General features: G+C 44.3%; 1 protein-coding gene across 5 annotated transcripts in view; it reads right to left on the reverse strand.

Annotated features, from left to right (window-relative positions):
• MAP7D3 (MAP7 domain containing 3) overlaps nucleotides 1-20,410 on the reverse strand; it is a 46,585-nt gene extending 26,175 nt beyond the window's left edge. For 4 of the 5 annotated variants that reach the window (XM_019800381.2, XM_011225835.3, XM_019800380.2 and 1 more), the window contains exon 1: nucleotides 20,344-20,395. In XM_019800381.2, coding sequence (XP_019655940.1) covers nucleotides 20,344-20,380 — 37 coding nt within the window. In that variant the 5' untranslated portion in view covers nucleotides 20,381-20,395. Of the gene's footprint in view, nucleotides 1-20,343 lie in introns of all 5 variants that reach the window. The other variant, XM_034649142.1, reaches the window with a different exon arrangement.
• Nucleotides 20,411-27,429: the final 7,019 nt, after the last annotated feature.

A 27,429-nucleotide genomic window follows, 5' to 3' on the forward strand; every position in this document is an offset into this window, starting at 1 on the left:
AGGCATTTCCAGTTGCTAAAAGCTCTATTCTAATGCGGTGAAGGTGGAGAAGCACTCAAGGAATTTCCATTGACATAGTATTATTCTAGGTAGAAAAATGTCAGGCAAACAGAGATAAATTTACACATGCCTTGTAAAACAGGCCGAAAAGTGGTAAATAAACTTCAATAATGGTGAAATACAAGATTAGGGGAGCACAATTTGAGGGAGAGTAAGAAAAACAAATGCCAGGATGATACACACACCAATTATTATAGGGGATTCCCGAGCCCTTTAATTCCATTTATAGCTATATCTAAAATGCCCCACAATGCTGGGCATCTTCAGGAAGGCTCTGGAGATTAAGTCTGAAAATTCTCCTCTACCTTTGTGAAAGCACAGGAAAAATGCCCCGTGATACCACATACAATTCTGTTTTCTATATATTAGGAAAAATACAACAGTTGAAGAGGGGCAGTTAAAATAATGAAAGGAACAGAGTAGCTGTCATTGTCCTTAAGGAATGAAGACTCTGAGGTGTTCCTTGCCACTGAGGAAAGGTATCTGGGAGTCATTTTACAGAGTAACCTTGATAGTGAAATCATAATTGCTGCCATAGGGACCACTATTTCAAAAAGGGAAAGGGATGCTTTTTTTTTTTTTCACCCCAGAGACCTAACAGCTCAGATAACTCATGATTTAGCTAAATTTGAAGATTAGACTGTTCTCAGCTTCCTTCATAGTTCAACTACCAGCAATTCTATGAACCACAGATTATCCTCTGAATTTGAGTACTAGTGTATTAGGAAGAATTCTTAAATATAGTCTATAAATTAATTAAACCCTCCTACACACTCTCTCCCGCTTTTAACATCTCTATGTGAGCACAGAAAAAACAACAGTTGGTTTTGCACATTCTGTTTTCCTGCTTAGAGTCCCAAAGAAAGTTTGTATTTTGGCACAAATTACCTGACCATAAGGACAATTTCTCTCGAAATGTACAATTTTACCATATTTAAAGATCTTATTAAACAGTAGTAACCTCAGAATTAGCTGTGGTGGGAATAATGAACTAAATAATTTAAAGGTTAATGTGGTAATAATATCAAGTCTGATTTTTAGAACTTTGTATTCAAATTCCCACTGGCAAGAAATACATTCACCAAAAGGACAAGCTCTAGAAGTTATTTAAAATGTCCAGGCAATAGGAGAAAGTCTTCATGTCTGAACTTAACAGAGTATTTTATTCAACTCCGTTGAATGAGGGAATTCACTTACTGTTCATCTTAAAGCTACAGTAAGGTACAGTTTAAGTATACCACAGTATTTCTGTAGTTCCTATACTAATTCTGAATCCCAAATTAAACTTAAAAGTTACCTTTTGCAGGGCGCCTGGGTGGCTCAGTCGGTTAAGTGTCTCCCTTCAGTGTGGGTCATGATCTGAGGGTCCTGGGATGGAGCCCTGTGTCTGGCTCCCTGCTAAGGGGGGGGGGGAGTCTGCTTCTCCCTCTCCCTCTGCCCCCCCCACTCATGTTCTCTCTCTCAAATAAATAAAATCTTAAAGAAAAAAGTTACCTTTTGCCTGGAGGTTAAGAAAATGCATAGAATTTATTACTAAAACTGAAATATGAACCTTAATCTATATTTATGGTACTTTCTTAAAAACTGCTATAACATATAATGTATATCACCTCACCATTTAAGAAATTCTTTTCATTTGTATGACTTCATTAAATTCTAACAAATCCTATAAAGTGGATATTATTTTCCCTATTTTTCACAAATAAGAAAAATTGCAGTTAAACATTACTTTCCCAGATCACACAGGTAGTAACCGGTGAAGCCAGAACTTGATTCAGTTGTAGATTAAGAAGCAACTTCACTTCTTATCAAGGACCAAACTGTACAAAACCCACATTAACCTTTATACGACATAGTTCTTTATTCCCACCTCTGCTACTTCTAAGGTTACTTCTGTTTAAAATATCACAAAGAAGGAATTAAGATCTAAATGTTGACTCAACAATAAGTAAATGAAATATAGGTGTTTTGGTTTACACTTTGAAAATACAGCAATGGAAATATTTTAAAATAAAGCACTATATGCTGTGACTAAGAAAGGCCTAAACTTAGAAAAAAAACATGTGAGAGACAATGCAAGAAAATCATTCTCCTCCTACAAGGGGAAACTTAATTAAAAACTCAATCATCCTGTATATCCAGCCCAATAAAAGCCTCAGAACGAAACGAACCAAAAATAGGCACCACTAAGGATCCCAAAGTTAAAGAATGTTTTACATTTAATAGATTTTTTTAAAAGATGTCATTCAAATTTTGAGGCTTCTTTTGGACATAAAGCATTTTAGCTCGTTACCAACTTCAATATAGTGGAAATTTCTGCTTCTCTCTGTCACCACCCCCACCCAATACACACTGGATCTGTGTCACCAGAACACTTTTCCGTAACAACTAGTTCAAGAATGGTAATACTCTTCCTAAAGCTGCACAATCACTTCAAAATGCTTAATCCCATGAGATGCCAATGATAAATACTCATCCCAATACTTACTCAGCAATTCTATGTGGTCGGCCACAGCTGTTGCTCTTGCTATCCACTCAGAATTCAATGTAACATCTGTAGCCCCACCTCACCATGACCTTTCTTCCTCAAGATCCTTTCTTCTGTACTCATCAGAAATATTAGATTACATAAACTAGTATTTTTATTAGATAGCAAAGGGCATAGATTGCAAAAAAATGACTGAAAGGTTTGCTTTTTTTTTTAATAAAATGGCTATGACTATGGCAGAGAATCACCATACTATGAAACTAATTGTTACAGATTAACAGATTTAGGGCAGCTCACTGTTATTTGGAAAACAGAAAAAGCAGCAGCAATTGCCACAAACTCCTAGCATGAGCTCCTGTGGGATACAGTGCACTAGGAGGGTCTAGCGGTAGATTGTTCCAGCAGCTCAATACCTGACCCCTCTTCCCACAGCTGCTGGCTCTGTCCTCCATCCACTCTCATTCAAAGCTGAGCAGTTGAAAGTGGTGTGGTCCCTGGCAGATCCATTCCACCCATACCAAGGATCTCTCCTCATGGCGTTAGGACAGTCATTAGGCAAGGAAAAGCGTGGTTAAATATTTTTTTAAAAAAGGAAACTGAAGAAATCTGTAATTAGGGAACCCCAAAATAAGGCAGATTCGCATAGTTTTGCCTAAAACAGCAACAAACTCATAGGGCTGAGATTTCGAGATCCCTAGATCAAATCCAAAGATAGCGCATCTTGGGGCACCTGGCTGGCTTAGTCAGAAGAGCATGCGACTCTAAATCTCTGGGTCCTGTGTTTGCACCCCATAGTGGGTACAGAGATTACTAAAAAATAAACTTAAAACAAAACAAAAAATTCCTCAAAGATAGCATGTCTTAAAGCAAATTACAGACCGTTTCCTACCATCCAGAGCTGTCTACAGTGCAATGGCTACTTGGAAAAATATTAAGCTAATCAGAATATATATTCAAGTTGTAGAAGCTGTCCAGGATTTTACAGCTGGGATTCTGGGTGCTGGACTTGAGAACCTTAAGGTTTCTCCAGCTCTAAAATTCTATAATGATCTGACTCAATCTTAGTAGCTTTCCCTGCATTTGTTTAAAGTATTCTGAGTAACTTATCCTAAGCTTAGAAATTACTTGTGAATTTAGAAAAACAAGAAAGGTCAGTGGCAAAGTTTCCTATGCTCATCAGGTTCAAACAGTCACATAAATTATCTTAAAACAATCATGTCTTCAATAAATGGTGCTGGGAAAATTGGACAGCTACATGCAAAAGAATGAAACTTGACCACTCTCTCACACCACACAAAAATAAACTCCAAATGGATGAAAGACCTCAATGTGAGACAGGAATCCATCAAAATTCTAGAGGAGAACATAGGCAACAACTTCTATGACATCGGCCAGAGCAACCTTTTTCACGACACATCTCCAAAGGCAAGAGAAATAAAAGATAAAATGAACTTATGGGACTTTATCAGGATAAAGAGCTTCTGCACAGCCAAGGAAACAGTCAAAAAAACTAAGAGACAGCCCACGGAATGGGAGAATATATTTGCAAAGGACACCACAGATAAAGGACTGGTATCCAAGATCTACAAAGAACTTCTCAAACTCAATACACGAGAAACAAATAAACAAATCATAAAATGGGCAGAAGATATGAACAGACACTTTTCCAATGAAGACATACAAATGGCTAACAGACACATGAAAAAATGTTCAAAATCATTAGCCATCAGGGAAATTCAAATCAAAACCACACTGAGATACCACCTTACGCCAGTTAGAATGGCAAAGATAGACAAGGCAAGAAACAACAATTGTTGGAGAGGATGTGGAGAAAGGGGATCCCTCCTACATTGTTGGTGGGAATGCAAGTTGGTACAGCCACTCTGGAAAACAGTGTGGAGGTCCCTTAAAAAGTTAAAAATTGAACTACCCTATGACCCAGCCATTGCACTACTGGGTGTTTACCCCAAAGATACAGACGTAGTAAAGAGAAGGGCCATATGCACCCCAATGTTCATAGCTGCATTGTCCACAATAGCCAAATCATGGAAGGAGCCGAGATGCCCTTCAACAGATGACTGGATTAAGAAGCTGTGGTCCATATATACAATGGAATATTACTCAGCTATCAGAAANGACTGGATTAAGAAGCTGTGGTCCATATGGAATGTAGTCCATATGGAATGTGGTCCAATGGAATATTACTCAGCTATCAGAAAGAACGAATTCTCAACATTCGCTGCAACATGGACGGCACTGGAGGAGATAATGCTAAGTGAAATAAGTCAAGCAGAGAAAGACAATTATCATATGGTTTCTCTCATCTATGGAACATAAGAACTAGGATGATCGGTAGGGGAAGAAAGGGATAAAGANAGAAAGGGATAAAGAAAGGGGGGGTAATCAGAAGGGGGGAATGAAACATGAGAGACTATGGACTCTGAGAAGCAAACTGAAGACTTCAGAGGGGAGGGGGGTGGGGGAATGGGACAGACTGGTGATGGGTAGTAAGGAGGGCACGTATTGCATGGTGCACTGGGTGTTATACGCAACTAATGAAGCATCGAACTTTGCATAGGAATCTGGGGATGTACTGTATGGTGACTAACATAATAATAAAATTAAAAAAAATAAATATAAATAAATAAAATATATAAAACACATGTTTTGTTAAAAGAAGTGTTATTTTGGGGCGCCTGGGTGGCTCAGTCGGTTAAGCATCTGCCTTCTGCTTGGGTCATGATCCCAGTGTCCTGGGATCGAGTCCCGCTTGGGGCTCCCTGCTGGCGAGGAGTCTGCTTCTCCCTCTCCCTCTGCTCTTTCCCCATCCCCCTTCCCCGCTCAGGCTTTGGCCCTCTCTCTCTTTCAAGTAAATAAAAATTTTTAAAAAGTGTACTTCTTCAGTATGCTACAATCTTAGCACGGTGCTATGCACAGAAAACATAATTCAATGAATGTACATAATTCACGCACCCGAAGAAGTTATTTGTTCAGGGACAATGTTTTAACTCTTGGAGCCAGGCTCCCACCAGGAAGTGAAATTTGACCAGATTAATAGATTCAGGGCTACTCACAGTTATTTGGGTAAAAGAATAAAAAGACGCAACTGTCACAGTGGCATTTCACTTGCCACAAAGTGGCAAAACATGTCAATGACTCCTTGTCCCCTTCAGGAAAACGCTGAGACCATGAGGGCAAATCTAGTTAGGCTGATACTCTGTGAAAAGTCTAACATATAACATGTGATGTTTTCAATTCCTGATAGGAAATGGGCAACAAGGTTCTGGGTTAAGCCCTTTTTGCATGACTAAGTTTCTGGCTTGAAATACTGTGAATCCAAGCAACTGTCTCATACAAGGCTTTAAAATACTTCAAAACATCCAATACCCAAAAATGCTTGGGAGGGGGGTTATCCATAATGCTGGTTACTTTAAATCACTGAAATAAACCAATGGCAGAGAGCCTTAGGTGTTAAGCAATAAAACAATCCGAATTTACTGTAAACTCTCTCTAGGTAAAGATTAAAGTGTATTTTTTCTGATTCATTTGGGGAGTTGATTCGAAGTATTCTGAAGTAACATAAAGCCTCCCAATCGCAGCCAACTTTTCAACTGCAAATGAAAAAAATCCCTAAGGATTTCAGTAAAAATCAATCAAGTTCGTTTTATTCAAGTTCATAATAATAGGAAACTAGCCTGAGAACACCAAGTAATCTCCCACAAGCGAGAAATACCACCTCGCTCAGCTAGCGGAGCAGTCTCGTGGGCTAAGCAATGCGCTGCCAAATTTTATAAAATTAACGATTGGGGGGGGGCATTTTGGCGTTGGGATCAGTTTAGGAGAAAGCACACTGAAGTGCTGCTTCCCGTTCATTGCAGCCTAGGGTCTGCAAGATGTCCCACGGAAGGTGACATCTTGGCGAAGTCATGTGCTACAACAGGCAAATCAGGAGGAGCGGAGAAAAGTTTCTTCCAATTTTCAAAGCAACAGCCCCCGCCCCGCCAAGGCTCCGTCCTCACCGGACATTGACCGGGAGGGTGCGGCAGATTAAGCCCTTGGGAGAGGCAAGGACTGCGACCGTGGGAGAGGATGCTAGCGCCCCGCGCAGAGGGAAAATTCCCGGCTCTCCGCGCTTGGAAGGGCTGCCCCGGCGCGCGGGGTCTGGGCGGGCGCCCGCACATCCCCAGCTGTGGCGCGTCCGTTCGGCGGCTGCGCCGGCGTCCACCGCCCCCCAACGGCAGGCGGAGCTCGGGACCGTCCGCGGGGTCCGGGGTCCCAGACCCTCCACCAACGCCCCCCCCCCGCTCCCACAGCGCCCGTTAGTTCCCTCGCGCCCCGCCCGCGGGTTCGGCCGGTGGCGGCGACCGTTGGGCCGTTGGCCGTGGGACTTCGGCCGTCGGTGGTGCCGGCCGGCCGTTCCCCGACTCACCCCCGTCCCACAACGGTTCCCTGTCCCGTCCAGGGGAACTCCGGGGCGGGTGAGGGGAGGACAGGACGGCGCGAGGCCACCCCGGAGTAAAGTTTTCTGGCGCCCTCCGCGCCGCTCCAACAGTACCCGGGGCCGCGAGAAGCCCGCCTCCCGCGCGGGCCCGAGCTCCCCCGGGTTTTTTTTTTTTTTTTTTTTTTTTTTTTTTTTTTTNCCTTTTTTCCTTTCATCCCGTCTACATAGCAACGCAGTAACATTCCTTCCTTTCTTCATTTGTTCCTTCGTTCCTTTAGGGAGCATTATACTGAGTGCCTCCTGGGTGCGCTTGTATGCCGAGTTTGCTAGTCTTTGAAACACTACAGAAAGGCCCAAGTTAGGGGGTAGAGGCCCAAAGACAGGTTGGCGGGGGGGGGGGGGGGGGGGAGAAGTTCCTGTGAGGTGTTAGGGGCCTAATCAAGAGTAGAGCCTTTCTTTAAATTGTTGCAAAATAAATCATGACACTCAAAGTTGCATGGATTATGGATTATCTCTAGGGTGTTTGTGGGTCTTTATAGTGAAGGAGAGGGCTTACTGACATTAATCTCTCTAGGTTTTGGAGGAGGCCCTTCAAGATTGTAAAACGTTTTTCCCATTCACAAGGAAAAAATTCGCCTGATGCACCTTTGAGGGGCAGACATCCCTTCCTGGGTGCTCGCCTGTACAAGGTCGAGTCACCCCTGTTATTAATGTGGTGTGGCACATGGTCGTAGGGAAACAGTTTATGATGAGGCTGTAGGTATGAGGCAAGAGGCCACTTGTGGGACACACACTTTGAGGAGCCCTCTGTATCTCAAAATTACATGGGAGCTGTAAAATGGAAGAAGCTAATAACAGCAAACATTTATTGACTCCTACTATGTGCCAGGCACTGTTCTGTGTTACCTATATTCATTCATTTAATCCCCCTGCTACCTGACAAAGTAGGTACCATTATCACTCCCATCTCATAGATAAGGAAACTAAAGCAGAGAGAAGTTAAATTATTCACAGTCACACAGTTACTATCAGAACTGGAATTTGAACCCAAAATGTCTAACCAGTAGTCTCCACATGTTTAGCCTTAAGCAATACTGTTTCATGAAAGTTGGAGATTCATACAGATACAGTTCATAAATGATTAGCATCCAGAATGCACAAAGATCTAAGCATACATAAGGAAAAGACAACCTCCAAGAAATGAGCTGAAGGCATAAACGGGTCTCCCACAGGAGAAAAATCACAAATGATCAATAAAAGTTAAGAAAAGATGCTCAAACTCTTTAGTAGTCGAGATAATACAAACAAAACCCACAAGATATCATATTACACCTACAGATTTAGCAAATTTAAAGAGTGGACATTAAGTCTTGGCGAAGTTGTAGGTTAATACTGAGGATGGAGGAAAAAAATACTGGGGGTGGAGGCAGGAGTGTGGGGGGGTGTGGTGCGAGTTGGGGGTAGGGTGGGAGTGGGGTAGGAGAGGAGAAGAGGGAGTTTGGCATTATAAAGTACCCAGAGCCCTGCTCCTATGTGTACACAGAGACCAATGTTTTGCATGATGCATGTGATGGTCGCCATGACTGTTACTACGACACACATGTGATTAAGGCACCAGCAAAGCAGATACACATAAATTCAGCTTTGATGAATTTATCTGGAACTTCACAAACGGACAATCTAGAAAAATGCAACATCACCTTTATGGCTTCTTTTTTTTTTTTAGATTTTATTTATTTACTTGAGAGAGAGAGAGGGGGAGCACACAAGCAGGGGGAGCAGCAGAGAGAGAGGGAGAAGCAGGTCACCACTGAGCAGGGAGCCCAATGAAGGACTCAATCCCAGGACCCTGAGCCGAAGGCAGACTTTTAACCGACTGAGCCACGCAGGGGTCCCCTCCCCAGATTTTTAAAATAAACTGTTNACCCAGGAGGCCACCTTTATGGTTTTTTGCAAAAATGTCAAAATGCTGAACCCATTGTGAGATGCTGAACTTATCTAATAATGAGGAAAATTCGGACAAATCCAGACTGTGGTATATTCTATGAAACAACTGGCCTGGATGCTTCAAAATGTTAACATCATGAAAGATTAAATACAAACACCAGAGAGTGTTCTGGATCAGAGGAGACTAAAGAGACCAAGTGTGAGGCATGGTCCTTGATTAGAAACTAGATAAAAGTGTGCCTGGGTGGCTCAGTGGGTTAAGCATCTGCCTTTGGCTCAGGTCATGATCCCAGGGTTCCTGGGATCAAGCCCTAGTCGGACTCCCTGCTCAGTGGGGAGCCTTCTTCTCCCTCTCCCTCTGCTGCTCTCCCTGCTTGTGCTCTCTCTCTCTGTCAAATAAGTAAAATCTTTAAAAAAAAAAAAAAAGAAACTAGATTTAAAAAATAGCTTAAGGGGCGCCTGGGTGGCACAGCAGTTAAGCGTCTGCCTTCGGCTCAGGGCGTGATCCCGGCGTTATGGGATCGAGCCCCACATCAGGCTCCTCTGCTATGAGCCTGCTTCTTCCTCTCCCACTCCCCCTGCTTGTGTTCCCTCTCTCGCTGGCTGTCTCTATCTCTGTCAAATAAATAAATAAAATCTTTAAAAATAATAATAAAAAAAATAAAAAATAGCTTAAAAGAGCATTGATTATTGGGGAAAGTTTGAATATGAACCATGTATTAGATGATATTGTATTAAGGTCAAATTTCTTGAGCATCAGAATGATACTGTGGAAAATGTCCCTTTTCTTAAGAAATAAATGCTGAAGAGTTTAGGGGCAAAGCATTTTAATGTCTGAAACTTACTGTCAAGCAGTTCAGAGGGAAAAAAGAGCAAATATCACAAAATGTTAAAAATCGGTGAATCTAGATGGTTATATACGTATATGTTTTACTATCCTTTCAACTCTTCTGTGGGTTTGAAATTTTTCAAAATCAGAAGTTGGAGAGTATTTTTAATCTAGAAAGTGTGGCTTCAGCTGACCTGTAAATACCACCACTTTGAATAAAATAAAATTTGATTTGAAAGTACACACAGGGAGACACCCTCCATGATCTTTTCATGAGAAAAGATGAGAAAGGCCTTTAAAGGCCTTAATCCCGCCCAGGTGTAGGGGGTGGGGAGGAGGGGCACTAAGAGGTTTACAAAAAAACAAATAAGGGCAGTGTTTGCTGGGAGCTGGGTGAGTAATGAAAATGTGTTCCAAGAGCTCAGAGGGATGAAAAATCACTTGGTTGGGGTGTTCAGAGAAGGCTTCGTGAGGAATTGGCACTTATTTCTGGACCTGAAGACCGAAATAGAGCAATCACGCCTTCATCCCAGCCCTTGAGAGCTGAGTGAGGAGATGGGCCTGTGGCCAGATCTTCCCATTTTTTTCAAAATAAGCCAGAAATCTGGATTTTAATGTAAAATCTCTTATTGTAAAAATGATTACAATGTTAAAAGTTTCGGAAAACACAGTGCAAGGCAAATAAAATGGTCAGATAGCTCATCAGTGGTCAACTTTCCCAACTGACTCCTCTCCTATGTTTGAATAAAAATCCAAACAACGTCCACACATGGCATCGATATGCCTTTTAAGTCTCTTTTAATCTACAGATGACCCTTTTTTCTCACTGTGAAGTTTAGCATTCACTTGTTCTTTCTATAGGCGGAGCCACTCAAACTTCCTGAGGACCCACTCTGTGTCTGGCAGGTAAGGGAGACACAGGGAAGGAGCCCCACCCTCCATTGATTCTAAGCTGATTATTAAGGGCCCCCGCCTTAGAGGTTTCCCTGGGACTAGAGCAGCTCCCTAAGGAGCCCCCACAAGACTGTATATTTCTCAGAAAAATAGTGGAACTAAAGGCGGCCAGCTTGGGTAGAGTGAGTCTATTCTTCTGGAACCAACCCAGACTCAGCTGGGAAAGAACCCAGGCAGCTCCTCTCCTCCTGTATTTGGAAAGCACACGTTCCCCAGTGAGCAAAAAAGAACTGGAATCCTGCTCACTTTTTTCTCCACTTGGTTATTTTTTTCCCTTAAACCTGACACCAGCAGGCAGAACCTTCAGAAACCGCAGTCACAATAGGTCTAGAGTTTGTCACATCGTTTTCTATCAAATGATGAAGTTTTTAAAAATTGAATTTGCATGTAATAAACACTCGGTGGACTGAGCACGTCTAACAAATTTGCATGGAAACCGCCACCACCACAGCCCTGTACGGTGAGTTTCAAGCTTCACAGCCATGAGGTGGCTCTCCTCTCCATCCCTGAACTACCTGTCAGATTCATCCTTCAGGCACACAGTGGAGGCAGGGATCTGGTTTTGAGTTCCTTCGCCTCTCTTTTCTGACTCTTACCTCCCATCTGTTGCAGCTTGGCTGTGACGCCTGGGATGGGGGAGAAGAGTGAGGTTTCATTTTGGACTCATCTCTTGCCAAATCTCCTCACATTTTCCTTTCTTTCCCCAAATCTGCACTTTTCTTCCCTCCTAAGCTACAGGCTTACTTCCGGCTCTGGTCATTTCTCAAAGTTTTCCCAGCTCTGGAATTCCCACCCCAGCAGCACCCTCCCCTCACCCGTGCCATGACCCTTCATAGCCATCCCCCCCACCCTTATCCCCCTTTCTTTTCACCTGGAGAACCGGGGTGGCCTTGCGTTCTGTACCCTCTCCTTTTTAGGGAGTCCCTGGCCCTTCCTGGGGGGGTCTGGGGGGCTGAGGATCATGGCCTGAGCTCACCAGGGTGGGGGCAGTGAGCTTCTGAGGAGAGGAAGAAGAGGCCATCACCGCTGGTTTGGAGGGAAATACCCTCCAAACTGGAAATTCAGACAAACCTCAGAGGGGAAGGGAATGGTGGCAGTGGTGGCCCTCTGCTCGGAGCAGAACGTGAGTCTCGGGTACTTAAGGTAGATAGTCAGAACGGTCATTTGTCCAGGGCCTACCCAATGGCAGGCATAGTGCTAAAGGCTTTGCGTGGATCCCTTCACATAATCCTCACCATAATTTTATGAGATCGCTTCTATTCTCATCCTCATTTTACAGATGAAGAAATAGGCACCGGGAGGTTGACTAACCTGCCCAACCATGGTTAGCACAGCTAGCAAGGGGCAGAGCCAGGACTCAAGCCCACGTATGTCTAGTGATCCTTCCACTGTGTCTCCCAGTTTACTAGGTGATGATCTCCAGTCCACTCTTAACTCCTAACCCATGCTTTCTGCTTTTTCATTGATCCAGTCCCCTCATTCAGGCTACTGAGCCTTTTCAAGGCTGCACTTTCTACAGTCGGTAGTCTTCCTACATCTCCCAACCCAAGTGTCTGTAAGCTGTCTCTTCTTTTTTTTTTAAAGATTTTATTTATTTATTTGACAGACAGACAGCCGGGGAGGGAGGGAACACAAGCAGGGGGAGTGGGAGAGGAAGAAGCAGGCTCCTAGCGGAGAAGCCTGATGTGGGGCTCGATCCCAGAATGCCGGGATCACGCCCTGAGCCAAAGGCAGACGCCTAACGACTGTGCCACCCAGGCACCCCATAAGCTGTCTCTTAAGGCTTTAATAGAATTGACTCAGGGAGCCTGGGCGGGAGAGTCAGTTAAGTGTCTGACTCTTGGTTTCAGCTCACGTGGTGATCTCGGGGTCCTGAGATCGAGCCCTGCCCCTGTCGGGGGTCGGCCTCCGTGCCCCAACACACAGAGCCTGCTTAAGTTTCTCTCTCCCTCTCCCTCTGCCCCTCCCTGCCACAGGCTCTCTCTCTAAAATAAATCATTTAAAAAATTGTACTCAAACTCTTGAATAAGAATCCATTGTAAATAGGTGTTTAATATAGGTCTTGCAGTGGAGATCAATAGGACTCCTCTTAAGCAGCTTTCTTCTAGAAAGGCTCAGCAGAGTTCATAAATGCTGAGTACTCAGGACTGGATTCAAAATGCATGTGTTAAAAAAAATGCACGTGTGAAGGAAAAGGTCCCCCGTCTATTGTAGTTTATCCTGCGATTAATGTTGGTTGAATGAATGAGAGTGAGTACTAAAAGCCACTACGGTACTGGAGGAAGAAATGAAAATATTTTGGATGGCCACTGGGGGGTTGAAAAGGTCTAGACTTAAAATTATTAAAGGGCAAGAAAATATCCTCATTTTTCCCCCCTTAACTTCAAATAAAGTAGAGCAAACATGGGCTGGGCCTTCTCATTCTAAATACAGGCCTGTAATATAAAGGAAACTTCAGAGGACGCCAAAAAGCATAAAATATCAAGGAATGCCCTTTACAGACACTTTGGAATTTCTAATAGAGCTAAAAATCGGTGAAATCCAGATGGGAGAAAAGGAGAAGAGGAGTCAGGATAGTTACTTCAAACGCGGATTGCTGGGCCTCATGCCCAGAATTTCTGATTCTTTAAGTGTTATTAGTTGTCTAACATATACCTCTAAGGAAATATACCAAATCATGTCTAGTGTGATGTCAAGTACACCTGAGTACTTAATGTTATTTCGCTTTGATGACGATAAACATGAAAAATTCGAATACAGACCTCGAGTCTCCTAGTACCTGATACTTAACTTTTTTTTTTCCCACTAAGGGCTGGCTGATGCTTTGCCCTAGGGCACTCTGAAAGCCAAGGTATTGTCATTGCAACGCCTGGAAGCATCACACAGGGAAGAGCATCACAGTGGAGGGAGGGGCATCACACACAGGGAAGTGAGCCAGGGAGGGATGCCTGAGGGCATTTTGTGCCACAGTTTCCTAGGCCGGTCTCTGATACAACACACAACATACTCGGTTTTCCTTCTCTTTCCCTCCACCCCACAGCACAGTGTATGCACATACGCACCTACATTTTTAAAAGGAGCTAGTTGGAGGACCGGGGGAGTGGGGGGAGAAACATCCCGATCACGCAGAGGAAGCGAAATGCAGAAGAAACTCTCCTGGAGAGAGAAAGAGACTGACAAAGAGACAGAGACACATTTCCCAGAGAACTCTGGTCAGATTTAGGGTAGATCATGTCCCTTTACCCGCTACACTCAGCCTCTAGTTTATCACGCAGTAAGCTCATGCCTCTGCAACAGAGGGAATGGTTTGTTCCTTTGGGTTTGATCTAGATGTTTTAAAGTCATGTGGATGGAAGGAATCTCTTTCATATTTATATATTGTACTTTGTTAATCATCAAGTTTTATCTGGAACTACATACTGTTCTAAAAACTCTTAGATCTTTAAGACTTTGAGACTCAGGGCGCCTGGCTGGCCCAGTCTGAAGAGCATGGGACTCTTAATCTCCAAGTTGTGAGTGCAAGCCTCACTTTGGAGGTAGAGTTTACTTAAAAAAGAATAAATAAAAGCATTGTCAGTGGTTAAAAAATTCCATCCTTGGGGAGCCTGGATGGCTCAGTCAGTTAAGTGTCCGACTCTTGATTTTGGCTCAGGTCATGATCTCAGGGTTGTGAGATCAAGCCCCATGTTGGGCTCCTCACTGGATGTGGAGCCTGTTTAAGATTCTCTCTCCTTCTCCCCCACCCTCTAAAAAAAATTCCATCCTTATTCTGGCTCATCTTAAGAATTTCCTTTTGTAGGAGTTGGGGGGGGCAACATGATCTTGATCTTGGGGATATGGGTTCAAGCCCCACATTGGGTGTAGAAATTACTCAAAGATAAAAAAAAATCTTTAAAAAAAATTCCCTTTGCAAAACTCTATTGTTTGTCCATGGGCCGATACAGTTGTAGTGGAAAGCCTACACTGTAAACCCCGTTGTTCCTTGAGGGCCAGCTAGCAGATCTATTTAGAGAATGTGTACTTTCAGGAAAAAAAGGCCCTGAGAGTACAAGGGAAGCTTGTGTGCATACTCCTCAGGCCACGTGGGTCCAGCGGAATGCACACTTGGGCAGCCAAGAGCCCAGGTAAGTTTCGCCAATGGGTTCTCATCCATGTGTGCAGCTGGGGTCAAGGACGCAGCAATAGAGCAAACTTCTCAGGGTCAGATTTGCCCAACAGCCAACCCCTCCAGGCCCCTGAGGAGTGTTTTCAGAGAAGGCTCTCAGGGTGGATGGGGCAGAGAAGAGAAAGTGCAGGCTATCCCTGAGGCCAATGGGTAAATAAACCATTCTCTGCTCTCATGAAAGACATATACCCTTGACTTTGCTTTTCTGTAGTTCCTAGATATTACTGTTGAGACAGCCACGAGAGGTGAGAGCTAAGGATGACCGGCAAGGCCACGAAATTCAGTCCTTCGCTTCAACTCCAGCTCCCATAGCCGGAACCCTAGCTAACGCTCTTTTTCCCTGCACACACGTGAGAGGCTGTGCAGATAATCTTTAGGAAGAAAAAAAAAAAGTGAGAATTGCTGATCTGGTGCTGGGAACCATTATGTAATCCAGCTGGAATTTGCCCCATATCCTCCCGATGAAACGGAAAAGGGACACGGGAGGGAAACAGATTGAGATACCGCGACGTTGGTAAAGGCACACTTAAAAGGATGTTGAACAACCGTGATTTTTTGTGCAGGGTCCAATGAGTTGGCTCCTGTCTGCTGCTCTGTACTCAATTCTTGTTACTTCCTCCCGGGAACTCTTTTCTGCAGCAGCAGAACCAGGCAAACACCTTGGCTCTTGGGCACCTCTTTACTCTTTCCCCACCTCATAGAGGCACGATTCAGATTTGGGATAATCTGATTCCAGAGTTCTAGAGCTTTCCAGAGGTAGCAGGAGCCAGAGCAAGAAAGCGCCCCTAAAAACAGGGCCTGGCAGCCTATGCCAAGGGCAAAAAGAGTAGCAAAACCGAATTGCTATTTGAATCTGGGAGTGGGTGTGGGAACAGGGGAGATGGCCAAGTACCAGTGTAGCCTGAGAGGTTTCCCGGAAGAAGTTGCTCTTCCAACCAGGCTGTATGAATGGTTGCTATTTATTGGATGGTAAATTCTTACATGTGTTACCCTCAGAACTCTGCACGGTGTTTGTAGAGGGTTTGTGCTGTTACGATGATATTTATTATTATGCCTGGGGGTGATTAATTCAACTGAAACATACCCAGGAGGAACTAACTAGTTCTTTTCCTGGAAAGAGGAGAGTGTGTGCCAAATCCTGGTTCGTTCTGGATGTGTGTACAGTGGGATACTGCAGCTGAGTCTGACTTCAGGAGGAAGGTGCGAGGAATACAGCCCTGATTTCAATTTTAGTTCTGTAGAAATATTTGGGAAGCCTGCTTGGTGGTGTTTTCATGATTAAAAATGACCCAGTGCGTGCGCTTGACAGGAACATGGACCACAGCAGGCCTGACATATGCTTTTTCCCGTCTCCATATGTTTCATTTATATCTTAATCCATGGCCTGCTGGGGAATAGCTGGGTAAGATAACACTTCGGGGACCACTGTCAGTTGGTCTCATGCTATTTTCCTAGCCTATGGTATTCACACATCCTCCAGTATGAGCTGGAATTTGGCCCTGGGCATGTGGAATTGCCATAGGGCTGACTGCAGGGGAAAGAAAATTCGAAATGTGAAATGAATTTGTTCAAATGTGAGTCAGGGTTGTGTTCAGTCTGTTTATAGAAGGAGGAAATGACATTTGAAGAAAATTGGTTCTGGGAGAAATGCTGTCATTATATAAGCTTTCAAAATTTAGTAACTGACTGGCTAGTAGAGTAACAGATTGGCTAACTTGTGAAGTACCCAAATAAACCATTACGGTGTCGTGGCCTGGGTCCCAGTCCTGCCACTTAAAGACTATTCGACACCGAGTCTAAGTTTCTGCATCTGTAAAATGAGAATAATAACAGTTGCTTAAAACTGTTTTGTTGTTGGGGCGCCTGGGTGGCGCAGTCGTTAAGCGTCTGCCTTCGGCTCCAGGCGTGATCCCAGCGTTCTGGGATCGAGCCCCACATCAGGCTCCTCCGCTGGGGGCCTGCTTCTTCCTCTCCCACTCCCCCTGCTTGTGTTCCCTCTCTCGCTGGCTGTCTGTCTCTGTCAAATAAATAAATAAATAAAATCTAAAAAAACAAAACAAAACTGCTTTGTTGATGGGGCACCTGGGCGGCTCAGTCCGTTAAGTGTCTGTCTTAGGCTCAGGTCATGATCCTGGGGTCTTGGGATCGAGTCTGCGACGGGCTCAACAGGGAGTCTGCTTCTCATTCTCCCTCTGACCCTCACCCCCTACTTGCGCTCTCTCTCGCTTTCTCAATAAATAAATAAAATCTTAAAAAAAACTTTTGTTGATAGAAAGGATTAGGTACAGTTCTCAGTATGAGCTCAATATAAAATAGTAGTAATAACAACAGCTAACATTTTGGAGGCACATACCACATGCCAGGCCTGAGTTACCTGCTTTTTTCATATTGTCTTACTTATTCTTGACAATTAGGCTATGAGGCCAGTAGAATTACCCCCTAAAATGCCTAATACCATTAATAATGACAATACAGCACACAGCTCAGATTGGAATAGATAATTCCACACTGTCTAATCCTGCCTATTCGTCCCCACACCTTCCCCTACCGAGTTTTCATTTGTGGCCAGGGGGCTGGAAATGTTTCACAAGGTGATAGGACAATAAAGACAGGAGAGCAAGAGAACAAGCATTTTGGAACTCAAATGCTGGAAGAGAGGTTTGCAATCAGAGATGAGGTGGTTAGGTTTTCACGCAAAGAATAATAACTGTGTGTAACTAACAAAGAGGCTTGTTTGGGGGGAAACAAACATGGGAATCATTCACACACTTGAAATTTTATGATAAACTGGAAGAGTCACTACCCTTTGTGTCACTGCTACTCACCTTCCTTCCTTCTCTGCTTTCCTCTGCTGCAGGGGAGGAGGAGGCCTTCTTCAGAAGGGGACAGGGTCGGGTCTATTCCCTTGAGGTGGTTTGCAGTCACAGACCCTGTCCCCCACCCACAGGCACATCTCCTCATGGGGAAGGCACAAGGAAGGAGTAGATAGAGCCCAAACACATAGATTGCAGCCCCTAGGATGCTGGCACTCCCCTTGTTTCTTCCCAATGGACATGGCCTTATTAGATCTTGCAAGAAGAGAACAGTTCTCTTAGGAGAAAGGCAAAGAGGGAAGCACATGGGCCTTGAAGAACCTCAGGTCTGTTGAGGTTAAGCCAGGTCAAATGACTAAACACAACCCTCCACCCATCCCAGAAGGACAGCTTGCACTTGTGGGACACATAGTGTCTCTTTCATGACAAGATTATTTTAATACTAACTGAAACCAAAGCAGGTTCAAATTTCCCTTCGGCCTTGGGGATGTCACAGCACAAAATTTCAACATTTTTTACTTACACTATCTGTGCACGGTTCCAAATTCTTTCTGAGTACATTTCCCACTCCCCCCCCCAATCTCTGCCAATTCTCTGGGCGTGGGAGAAAGGAAGAGCTTTCAGTCTCATCTCCAAAAGTCGTAGAAATATGAATGACAGTAATACGATATTTGGAATTGTGTATTGTTTTAAAATAGGAAAGTCAGTTATATTTTTCTCTGGGGGCATTTTGCACCACACTTTTCAAAACAACAAGTTAAGGAACACTTTGGGGTGCGCATTCTAAGCTGGGATTCCTCAGAAGCACCAGAGAGAGAAAAACTTAAATGATGACTTATTTGAGCTCAAAGGCACTCGATTTTGAAAGCTTGAGATTTAAACCTTAGTCAGCTTCCTCTTAATTTTACAAAGGAAATATTTAGAGGGAGCGACTTGTCCAAGGTCACACGGCTGGTAAATGACAGTCATATGTTTTAACACCCCATTTTCAAAATAGGGTTATACACAATCCCGACCCGGCAGGGGGTCTTTTTTGTGTGTGGAAATTGACAAGATGATTAGTTGCCGTGAGGATTCAATGAGATAATGTCTGTAAAGCCCCATGCACAGTAGCTACACAAAACTGAATGAACATGTTCTAGGCACTACACGTTTTCCTTCCTTTATATTCACGTCCACACATATTTTAGGTTTACGTAGTTGTAATGTTTGTGTCTATACCGCATCGTGATCTCCTTTTTTCACTTAACATAGCCCGCGTACTTACCATTTTGATGTCTAAAGAACATCCATCTGGTCGGTAGACTCTACTTTTTTTTAGACACTTTACCATTATTGAACATTTGGGTTGTTTTCAGTTATTCACCATTATAAATAGTGGGACTTGGAACAATCTTACATAGCTTACCGCCCTCCCACCCCTGTACCCCTTTTGGGGTTGTTTCCTTGGAATATGTTCTCAAAAATGGAATGAGACATAGAAAGAGCTCTCAAACCAGATTGCTCTCCAGAGAAATACCACCACTTTACTGTGTTTGTGTGTCACCAGTGACAGGAGGCTATATTATTGCAAAAAAAGAAAAAAAGTGGTGTAACTGTTCTGTCTAGGCATAGAAAAGGAACTTGGGGATTCTTGCCTGAAACTTCCTTTCCCACCCCCCACCCCCCACCTCNCTTGGCAGTAATCGTGCTTTCCTGGCCTTTTTCTGACTTCCTCCTCCTGCTCAGTATCTTGGAGCAGAAGTGACCGTGCTAGTACGGAACAGAAGGAACAGTTTCTGTATTAAAATCTAACAAAAGCCTGGCATGGAGTGTGACTATCCCAAGGGCTTCACCAAATCAAATCCTGGAGAGTCACTTGTGAATTTCCATCACAAACAAAACAAAACGGCAATTTGGGTTTTGAAGAAAAGCCTGCCATTTCAGAACGAAAAATCTAACTGTGGCTCTGTGTATCTGTGGGCTTGAATTCAAACATTCGGCCCACTGGGTTTGGAGTGCCTGTTCTGACTTCGCCACTTAACAAATTGTCACTGATTTAATAACAATAAGTTAGAGTTTTGGTGTCAAGGCCCTTTGCCTCCATGTAGCATCTCATTTAATCCTCACAACCATCTTGGAATGAATACTATTATCATCCCCATTTTACAGATGAGGAAATAGAAGCTTTGAAAGTGGATATAACTTGCCCAGCGTCACACAGCTAGGAACTGCCTGAGCTGTGATATGAACTCAGCTCTGTTTGACTCGAAGGCCTCTGTGCTTCCTCCTGGTCCTGCCTGTCCCGCTCTCATTTAGGATACGGTGACTTATCTGCCACGCTGACTCCAGTATTGTTTCAAGGATCAAATGAGACCAGAATCCCCGAGTGCTTTGTAAAGAATAGACAAAACATCGTATAGATGGGTAGGCATTTTATCAATGTCAGCCATTATTATCACTTGGGTTGAAGGTAGCTGAGGTGACTCTGTAGGACTCTAACGGGCCACAGCACCTAGCCGGGCCCTAGGCTTTCTGGAGAGACTTGGTGGTTTCTATCCTAAGAACAATTTCTGTGCAGTGGGTCCCTGATTAGTGTTACCCTATGCTACCTGCAAATGCACTGCTCCCCGATGATGGGGCTGTACAGAGGAAGAGGACACTCACCTGAATTGATGTTCTTGTTCTTGATGGCCTTTTGCATGTTTTAAAATGAGTTCGATGAACTAGACAGGACGTGGTAGTTAGAGACTCATCTCTGAGCAAGCCGGGCTCTCTACCGCAGGTCTTATTGTAGCGGGCGAGCGATGAAGTTAGGGGATAATAATGGAAGGAGCCTCTGTCTCTCGCTTGTTTTCCTAAGGGAGAGACCTGGAGTTAGACACAGTTTACCTCCATACCGAATCAGAGACTGTTGGGAGACTGTTAGCTTTGAAAGAGGCCTTGCCTATGCTCTCCCATTCCTGATTTCCTGAGGATGGCTTTACTGCTTTTGTTAAAAAATGCATGCACTCGGGGAGCCTGGGTGGCACAGTGGTTAAGCGTCTGCCTTCGGCTCAGGGCGTGATCCCGGCGTTATGGGATCGAGCCCCACATCAGGCTCTTCCTCTGTGAGCCGGCTTCTTCCTCTCCCACTCCCCCTGCTTGTGTTCCCTTTCTCACTGGCTGTCTCTATCTCTGTCGAATAAATAAATAAATAAAAATCTTAAAAAAATTCAGATAATTTTAAAAAATGCATGCACTACTCTGTGTGGGGTAAAGAGAAGGAAAACTGTGTACATAGTATGTTGCATCAGACTCTGTCGTGGGGGAAATTGTGGCACAAAATGTCTTCAGGCATACCTCTGTGTGACCCACCTGCCTGTCTCCCTGAGTGTCACGTGCCTCTCTGTCTCTTACACACATGGTCTCTAAACCTTTTTTTTCTTTTATTTCCTGAAATCATCTCTACACCCAATCTGTGGCTTCAACTCATGACCCCGAGATCAAGAGTCGGATGCTTCACTTACTGAGCCACGCAGGCGCCCCTGGTCTCTAATTCTTGTAAAATCCTAGGAAATAGATACTGTTATTACGGCCTTACTACAGATGAGGAACTCCAGGCCCAGAGAGGTGAACTAATCTGCTTCAGGGCACACAGTGGCTAAATGAAAACTTTGGGCATATTTGCCTTCCCAAAGAAGGAAGGTGGAAGAGATTGGGATGGAGAGTTGGGACTGGAGCTCTAGTCCCCATTCTGCCACTTCACCTACCCCAGTGACCTCGGCCAGAGCCGGTTCATCCACTACAAGTTAAAGGGTCCCACTCAGTTCTTGTTTTGGTTCTTTTATGACTTTCCCCCCCATGAAACCTGTATCATTATTTACGATTACTAGTTGTTCAGGAAAATAAAAATAGAAACAGAAACAAACAGTATGGCGATGTTCCCAAATCAAACATTAGATGATAGAGATCTTCATACTAGCGACAATAGACCCTTTTTCTCCTTGGCAAAGCTAAGTGTTGCTGCCACCTAGTGAGGAAAAGGAGCATGGCCTCCGGGCAAGGTCTGGTCCTTCTGCCGCGGTCTAGGGAAAAACTAGCAGAAATCATTCAATTGACCAGATAATTTATGGGATTTCACAGTTAAACCGTAGGGTGTTTCTGCAAGCCAGTCTGTCCCTTCATCTAAAATGACGTAAGGAGAGGGGCGCCTGGGTGGCTCAGTCGGTGAAACCACTGACTCTTGATTTCGGCTCGGGTCATGATTTGGGGGTTCTGAGATGGAGCCCCGCTTGCAGCTGCGTGCTGGGCATGGAGCCTGTTTAAGATTCTCTCTCTCTCTCCCTCTGCTCCTTCTCAATCTCTCTGTCAAAAAAGATTAGCTTTAAAAACAAATAAATAGGGGCGCCTGGGTGGCACAGTTGTTAAGCGTCTGCCTTCGGCTCAGGGCGTGATCCTGGCGTTATGGGATCGAGCCCCACATCAGGTTCCTCCACTATGAGCCTGCTTCTTCCTCTCCCACTCCCCCTGCTTGTGTTCCCTCTCTCGCTGGCTGTCTCTATCTCTGTCGAATAAATAAATAAAATCTTAAAAAAAATAAATAAAATGAGGTTAGGAGAAGAGCTTCTCATACCCCCCTCCCACATGTAATCCTAGAACCCTAGGTCTGAGCAGGAAGGAACCACCCTCAGAGAATTTCTAGGGCAACCCATTTCATAGTACAGAGGACAAGTGTTTTGACCGAGGTCACACAGGTAGGTAATGCAGGCAGCGGTGACAGTAGACTGCTCCCAGAATTCCGGAAGGTGGTCTGATAAAATCCACCTAGAATGGATGAGATTAAATTACTTGCCAAATCACCTTCCCAAGAGAATAGCTCCCAGGCCTGGAGCAAGGTTTGGAGATGTAATCAATGATATTTACATATTTAAAGAAAGCCTGAGTAGTTCCGGTGGGGAAGAGAGGATGGTCAGGCCGGAACCCCCCCCCGCCCCAGGAGCCCTTGCTTACCCGAGCTTTAAGCTCAACGGGGTGCTCGGTGCTGAAGGAAGTGCTCCCTGGGACTCCCTGAGGCCCCCCAGCCTGAGAATCTCAATTTCCAGAGAGACTTTTCCCACCCTTGGGGGGCGTGCCCAGGGCTCCCAGGGCACCAGGTGTAATCTTAGCTTTCCCCTCTGCCTACCGGAAAGAGTTCCCAGAAGTGAGAACCAAAGCAATGGCTCTTGCAAGGCTAACCTGCTTCTGCTGGAAAGTATTTTAAGCAGTCAAAAGTTTTTAGTATGATTGGAATGAATCACTTGCAGCAAACCCACAGCGCCTAGTTGAGGGGATCCACTTACCCTCGTAATAGTTCTTTGCACAATCAACAATCTTTAATAAGAAGACTGAAATGGGTGACGTCACCAAGGGCATCCATTGAGTCGGGGGCTTGGCACTGTCTCCTATTTACACCTGACAACTGCCCAATGAGGTAATAATTATTATGATCCTCATTTTACAACCGAGTAAACTGAGGCTCAGAGAGCACTGTACCCAGAGCCCCACAGCTCCTCCTGACTTTCTCAGCCCTCAATCACTACCCTGTACCACCTCCTTCCGGCCAGCTCGGCCTCCCGGACATGGACCAGTGGACACGCACACTTCCAACTCGCCAGCCCCCCACAGACACCACTGGAGCCAAGTGCAGGGGCACTCTGATCTGATACAGTTCCTTGGGGAACTGATCCACCGGTTTGGTAGGCTAGTTGCCTGTAGGGGGAGAGATTTCCTCGGAAAAACATTTTCCCTAATTTACAACAAATGTTTGCTGGGTGCGGGTGGAGGGGGAGACAGACTGTAGGAGGACAGGTGACTAATTAAGGGGAGAAGAATTTTTGATTATCTGTTGTTTCAGCTTATCAGAGCAATTGCTTCTCTCTCTTAACATGGATAATTAAGAATTGACTGCATAGTTAAGTGATTCAAACCTTCCAGGTGCACATAAAATTCTCTTTGGTAATAAACAAGCAGGCAAAGAATTATTCACTGAAAGGGACGGACTTCCTTCCAGTGTTTGTTGTCAGATATAATCCCGTCCTCCTCCCATTAAATTATCAATTAGATGAACAGCTTCCTTAAACAAGAACATCTATCTATCTACCATCTATCTATCTACCTATCATCCGTGTCTCTATTACATATATATATACATCTCTGTAATTTGAACAGAATTTGTACAATAGTAATATCCCTCTCGCCCTACCTCTCCCCACACTTTTGACTTTTTTTGGTTCCTTGGGCTAAGAATACATGCTAAGGCTTAGATAACACTTTAGGCTGTCTCTCCATAGTTTTTTTTAAGGTGGAGAATAATAAACAAGGGCATTTGGAAAATGTGAACAGGAAACAGTTGAACATGAGCTGAGAATGCTGTTAAAAAGAGGAAGTGAGTCGGGGACTAAAGGAAACTTTGTGTTCAGAGGGTCATCAAAAAAGAAAAAGACCTTTTTTTTTTTTTTTTTTTTTTTTTTTTTAAAAAGGCCTTGCCTCTCATGCCTAGGTCCCTTGCACCAAGTCCGGACTACAAGCAGAATTTTCAGCTGTTTCTTGAAATGAGCCCAAGGTATACCACCGCAAATTGCCCTCCTGGGGTTGAGATTATGTCTCATATTTCATTAAGTCTCCCCCCATTGTCTAGCCTAGTTTTAGCATGTTTTAGCTACTCAATAAATATTGAGTGAGTCAAAATGCAATCAGGTTCCAGGCTTCAAGAATCAAGTTGCTTTTTTCTTGTTAAGCAGCAAAAGAAATGAGGAACTATAGAGACTTGATTTCGGAGTGTGAAGGGGAGGCTTAAAAGATGGTAAAAGTTCTCATTTTATATGAATCATAACTGTAATAATGCAGCCAGCCATGGCATGGGCAGCTCTTCAGCGGCTGGTTACAGCCACCTTCCAATCCAGCTGTCTACCTGTAGGGTACAATTCACGGAAACAACTGTTTAATTAAAAAGAGAAAACTGCCTCTGTGTGTGTGTGCACGCACGCGCATGTGTGCCTGTGTGTGTGTTTAATCCAGAGAAGCTAGAATTGAAAATAGTTTTTAGTATTGAAAAGCATTTTCCGAATTAGGACAATTCTCGCTACCAGATGTCTGTGTTCACTTAACGTGGTGTGGTGTGTGAGAAGTTCCCAAAGACACCCCTTTGTCTCCCTAGCTCCCCCATGCCTTCCTCCTACAGCACGTGACATCTACTTAACACCCCCCCCCCAAGGGGAGGTAAGATCTTGTCTCTTGGTGGCCTCTGTTAAAATCATGCATTTGGGAAGAAGAGGGTAGAAACCACCTGAAATCTTGGCAGGGAGCAATTATTATGTGCACACACGCATATGAAAAGATGCTCGACCTCATTAGTCATGAAGGAAATGCAAATTAAAGCCACAGTGAGATACCACTGCATACCGGATCAGGATGGTTAAAATAGAAGCAAAGCAAAAACAAAACCGATACTACCAAAATCGTTTGAACCCCTCTCATATTGCTGGCGAGAGGAGAAATCTTCAAGGAGAGCAGGATGAAAATGTGTACTAGTTTGGTCTCTTGTCTAGAATGGACCTTTTCTTGTCGGCGGGGAAAAGAAAGTATTGTTTTAAGCAGGTCCTGACCAGGGCAGTAGCTAAAAACAGTAGTGGCCACGTATTATGTAGTGACTAAACCATCCCAGAGTAAAACGAAGAACTCTGGAGAAACACTTAAGTTCCTGATCTTAGCCTGAAGCCTGCTCCGAAGGGGAGTTTGACATTCTTTCTGTTAGAATTACATACTTCTGGAAACCTGATTGTTTTTAAGATTTTATTTTTAAGTAATCTCTACACCCAACAAAGTGCTCAAACCCACAACCCCGAGATCAAGAATCACCTGCCCCACTGACTGAGCCAGCCGGGTGCCCCTGGAAACCTTTTTTTTTTTTTTTTTAAAGTAAGCTCTATGTCCAACGTGGGGCTTGAATTCATCACGCTGAGATTGAGAGTCGTGTGCTCTGCCAACTGAGCCAGCCAGGCGCCCCTCTGGGAACCTAATTTCCACCATTGAGAGAATACACGTCTCCTTTCAATTTTAAGAAATTGACCACTTCTGTAGATTGCTTGTAGTAGGGAGAAGTTTGCGGGATGGTGGAGGGGGGGAGGCAGGAGGGAGAAAGAGACAGAGGGGGAGACCTTGTGATCAGCTGGTGTAATTGTCCTTTTGCAGAGCTTCAGGGAGCCCAGGCCAATTCCTCCTGCAGCCGTTTAGCCCTCAGGCTGATGTGTTCCAAATGAGTCCCAGCAACCTGAACTTCCTGGGATTGGTGACCCTTGCAAACCATTTCCTGATAAGGGGCTGCACGTGGTCCCAGGATTTACTGTACCTATCTCAATCAATACCAATTACTTCCCCACATTAATGGCTTCTGCTTTCAGCAAGAATAAGGCGCCTCCCCAGTTCTGCCATTTCCCTGACAACTATGAATTACAGTCAAGGTTACGTTCTTATCTCCACCAGACTCAAATCACCTTCCTGGCTCGGGAGCTCCGGGCAGCTTTCTAGACAGATGTTGCCATGGTTCTGTTTGCCTGACTACCTGCCAATTTGGTTAATATAGGTAAATACACTTATGCTCTCTGCCTTTTACCTCTGGAGGGGACCTGTCTGGAGTTAATTGAAATAGAGAATGCCAAATAATCTGAATAAATATACATTGTGTTACAGAAGGCAACTTAATCAAGCCGAAGAGTAATCCAAAGTGGTAACTACTGTAGAGAATCGAGAGTCTGTGTTGTTATTACGTGCCTGAATTGCTCATGTAGAGGTCATCTGTTTGGACTAGAAAATGACCAATGATTGTACAATCAATGGGATTGCCAGCTGCTTGATTTCATTCCGGTTAGTTTGGCCAAATACCATCGACCAGAAAACAATCCATCTGACTGTGATCATTTCTAATTGTTCTGACAGAACTGATTGATTGAGGATTTTTTTCACCCATGGAAACAGACTTGTTTTTGTATGGTTTTGATATTTAGGAATTTGGAGCCCTTTTCCTCTATAAATGATTCAGAGTTTCCATTCTTTTTTAAAAATTTTTAAAATTTTTAAAAAAGATTTTGTCAGAGAGGGAGGGAGCAGAAGCAAGGGGAACAGCAGGCAGAGGGAGAAGCAGGCTATGTGGGACTCGATCCCAGGACCCTGGGATCATGACCTGAGCTGAAGGCAGACGTTTAACAGACTGAGCAGCCCAGGTGTCCCAAAGGTCCCACTCTTTTTTTTTAGATAAAACACACACCTGTCTGAAGGCTGAAAGTTGGTAATATGTCGCCTGTTACTTGTATAATTAAATCACTAAACACTCTGGAAATGACTTCCTCTTTGCCCCAAGTCCTGCAGCATCATGGGGATGACTTTCATATCTATTATATCTCTGACTCCCAGCATCTCCCAGCACTTACAAGTGCTCAATAAATATTTCTCTGCCTAGCACAGTGCCTTATGGGGCTCTGTGCTGGGCTAAATGGAACAGTTAGAAGAGAGAAGCCCTACCCTTCCCTCACTTTCTGTAGGCAGAATGCCAACCTCCAAATTGTTGATGCAAACAAAGCTGGCCAGGCGTATTTACAAGAGGGGGGAATAGGGGAGGAAGCAAATGGCAAGCTTAGGGTGGCCTGGACTGGCCTAGACCGGCCTAGACTGGGAAGCTGGGGGTTGTTGGTATGAGTGGGGCTAGACCTGCCCTGCCTTAGTGCCTCCCGTTACCCC

This window comes from Ailuropoda melanoleuca, chromosome X, assembly GCF_002007445.2.
Source record: "Ailuropoda melanoleuca isolate Jingjing chromosome X, ASM200744v2, whole genome shotgun sequence".
NCBI classification, from domain to species: domain Eukaryota; kingdom Metazoa; phylum Chordata; class Mammalia; order Carnivora; family Ursidae; genus Ailuropoda; species Ailuropoda melanoleuca.